The 3237-nt window shown below is 41.3% G+C and overlaps 1 protein-coding gene across 1 annotated transcript in view; it reads right to left on the bottom strand.

Annotated features, from left to right (window-relative positions):
- Nucleotides 1-3237, bottom strand: part of tmem45a (transmembrane protein 45a) — a 90002-nt gene that overhangs the window by 4879 nt on the left and 81886 nt on the right. The window contains exons 4-5 of the mRNA XM_037698317.1: nucleotides 666-850; nucleotides 440-582 (exon numbers count right to left, since the gene is read on the bottom strand). Of these exons, the coding sequence (XP_037554245.1) occupies nucleotides 440-582; nucleotides 666-850 (328 nt within the window). The remainder of the gene's footprint in view (nucleotides 1-439; nucleotides 583-665; nucleotides 851-3237) is intronic.

Genomic DNA, 3237 nt, shown 5'->3' with positions numbered 1-3237 from the left:
GGTTGAAAACAACAAAGTCCATGCTCAATAATCCAGCTATACAATCATTCAATCCAGCATGACTGGCAGCATGACTGATGAAGCCTTCCGGATCAAAGGCGAAACGTTTCAGCACAAAAAAAGAAACTGACCAGATGACCTGACTGAAAAATGTTGGATAATTAACTAGTGGATATTTTGAATTTTATAATTTAACTATTCAACTTTGTAGTTTTAACCTGTAAACTAGTAAAACCTTATGTGCCCAGGTAAACATGGTGAACGTTCAGATCTTACTAGTTTATTAGTAGGACAAAATTTCATTCTAATAAACTAACAACGCTCATAAGGATAATAAGGCTAAGAAAGAGCTCAGTTAGTACTTTGTACAACAAACTACTAGAGAAAAAAGACATATCAAATATTTTTTATAAATACTGAAATGGATTGCCATACTCACCTGCTAACAGTGCAATACAGCACACCAACCACAAGCATGGAAAAGGCCAGGTGCCAGGAGTAACACATGGTAACAAACATCATGTTGTTGTGGTCTTTCAGGTCCCACTCAGGCCCGCTGGGGGGGTACAGCACAAAGCCAATCTGTTGTCAAAAAGAGAAGAATTATGAGGGTGCACACACACTAGTCCAACCATCTGGTCCAACATGGTCACATCCAGATTTACCTCCCAGAACCAGGAGCCCTGCAGAAGTGTGAGGGTGCAGCGCAGCAGCTCCAGAATTATGTTGCCTCGGTGGAAGACCTCAATAAAGACTATAAGGGCTTGTCCAAAGACCGCGTAGAGAAGTAGCTGGTGTACATGAACGTCAAGCATGCTCCTTCCATGGAGATGGTAGAGGAAAAGAAATCCTGAAAAAAGTCATAAATTAGAATTTTGTAGTACGGCTTCAGGAATTAATCACTGTTAGAAAGTCAGACAAACTCCTTATGTATCTGTATACGTATATATGTATATCAAAGTCAAAGTTCCTTTTTCTTTTCTTTTTCTTTTATTAAACCTTTTTATTTCCCTTCTATTCTAAGGTGGAACAGACGTGCCCCCCCCCCCCACCCGCTTCCCTGCTGCACTCTTTTGTCCTGTGAACCCTTAAAAAGCCTCTTTTTTTTTTTTTCCTGCATGCCTCTTAATTGGAAGGATCAGCTGGTCTCTCAACAAAATCGATCAACTTCTCCCGACAGGAGTCAGAGTAAGGAGGACCCTCTTACCTCAACGGAAACAAATTGGATTCATGATGACAACTGGTTTTTGCTGTTTGGTTGGTGAAATCTGGTTGTCTACAAATTTGTGTGGAAGTGTTGAAGCTCGACAGTGCTCGGACTGAATGTGGGAAGAAGCTGTGACAGGGAGTTGGAGCAGCTGTATCAGGACTGTGTTCTCCCTGGCAGCACTCATGAATGGTGTGAATAATCTGGAGAAGCTGTGAGCTCGACTTTTGGAGAAAAGGATCAATTCAGCTGTTTTGGAGTTTCCATCAGAGAATATGTACCAGCGAGACTTTAAAGGCAGAAACAACAATTCATGAGTTCTGCCTGACCCAAACTGTGGCCTTGATGCCGGACTTATCTCAACTCCTCCTGGAATGTTTGGAAAACAACAATCAATCAATCAATCACCTTTATTTTACCAGGTAGAGCCCGTTGAGATCAAGATCTCTTTCACAAGGGTGACCTGGTCAAGTGGTCATCAGCACACGTCACAGGGTAATTGATAATAAGCATTTACATTTATCAAAAGAAAAAAGAAACTACTATCACTATAAATAAATGTTAACAGTTGGAAACCATCAGGATAAGAGACTTCTGTAGACATTAAATGTAGAACAGACATCAGGTTAAGTATACAGAGTTAAAAGTCAACAAAGACATGTATATTTGATAAGTAGTGTTTTAGAAACATCTGCAATGGTCCAGATTTTTGATAACATTATCTGATACAGTTGACATGAAGGATCTAGGCGAGATGAGTGTTGATAGTTTCAAATCTGTCTGTAAGTTGTTCCAGGCTGAGGGGACGGCGAAGCTGAATGCTCTTTTTCCTAGTTCAGTTCTGACCAGAGGAACTGACAGGAGGATTAGGTCATTAGAGCGCAGGGAGTAATGATTGTGTGATGTTTGTATTAGGGAGGTAAGGTATGACGGGACTAGGTTTAGAAGGGTCTTATAGATGAAGGATATCCAGTGAGTGTATCTGCGAGTGCTGAGAGAAGACCAGCTAGACTTGACGTAAAGTTCACAGTGATGAGTGTGATAACTGGAATCAGTAATGAATCGAAGGGCACCATGATAAACTGAGTCTAAGGACTGTAGGTATTTTGATGCAGCACTCATGTACAGCACGTCACCATAATCTAATATCGGCATGAAAGTTGCAGCTAAGATGCAACAAAGATGCTTTGACTGTTTCCTCACCCCTCCCTCCCCCAAGGCCGTGGACATGTGACAGAACCTCAACTGAGCTGAAGATGAACGTCACCTCTTATCTGGACAATGACTGAGGGGGGGCTCTGGACTATGCTACGACTTTTCCTTAAAAATTCTATGTTTTCACGGCCTATATGTTCATGTATAACGTCTGTTTATGTTGCTTTGCTGTGGGAGTTTTTTTTGATGCCTCAAATCATGCCCTATCTAGGACACGGTGTGAGAAATCTTTTTTTTTATACCGTCTCTCCTCATGTTTTCTTTCCTTTTCTTATCTAAGCAAAATATTATTCTGAATAAGAATAAGAAGACCGCGCTAATTATTTTAGTTGCAGCTTCGTGCACTCCGCCCATCTTCGGACGACTGTACGTACATATTCCCGTTGTATCTCGGTGCAATGCCAATAAAGTTTATTCTGATTCTGATTCTTATTTAACCAGATAAAAACCCATTGAGATCAAGACCTCTTTCACAATGGTGGCCTGGCCAAGAACAGGCAGCAGTGCACGTCATAAAAACAAAACAAGTAACAAGATTAGAATAAGACTAGAATAAGACAAGATTAGATAAAGCTTCGGTGTGTGACTTTGCTAAAACCATGTCGGACTCCTTAGTTTTCTCCGGCCCCCTCCCCAACCTGACCAGCGATGACATGTTTAGCCGTATGTCGTCGTTTAACTGCTGGGTGTCCAGGTGGTGTTCTGACAACGACGTGGGCTACATAGATAACTGGAGTTCTTTCTGGGGAAAACCTGGTCTGATGCGTATATATATATATATATATATATAGTCCTCCACCCCTCTCTGCTGCTTC

This window comes from Nematolebias whitei, chromosome 3 (genome assembly GCF_014905685.2).
Source record: "Nematolebias whitei isolate Nwh7 chromosome 3, NemWhi1, whole genome shotgun sequence".
Lineage (NCBI taxonomy): Eukaryota > Metazoa > Chordata > Actinopteri > Cyprinodontiformes > Rivulidae > Nematolebias > Nematolebias whitei.
This window is presented reverse-complemented; position numbering and strand designations above follow the sequence as displayed.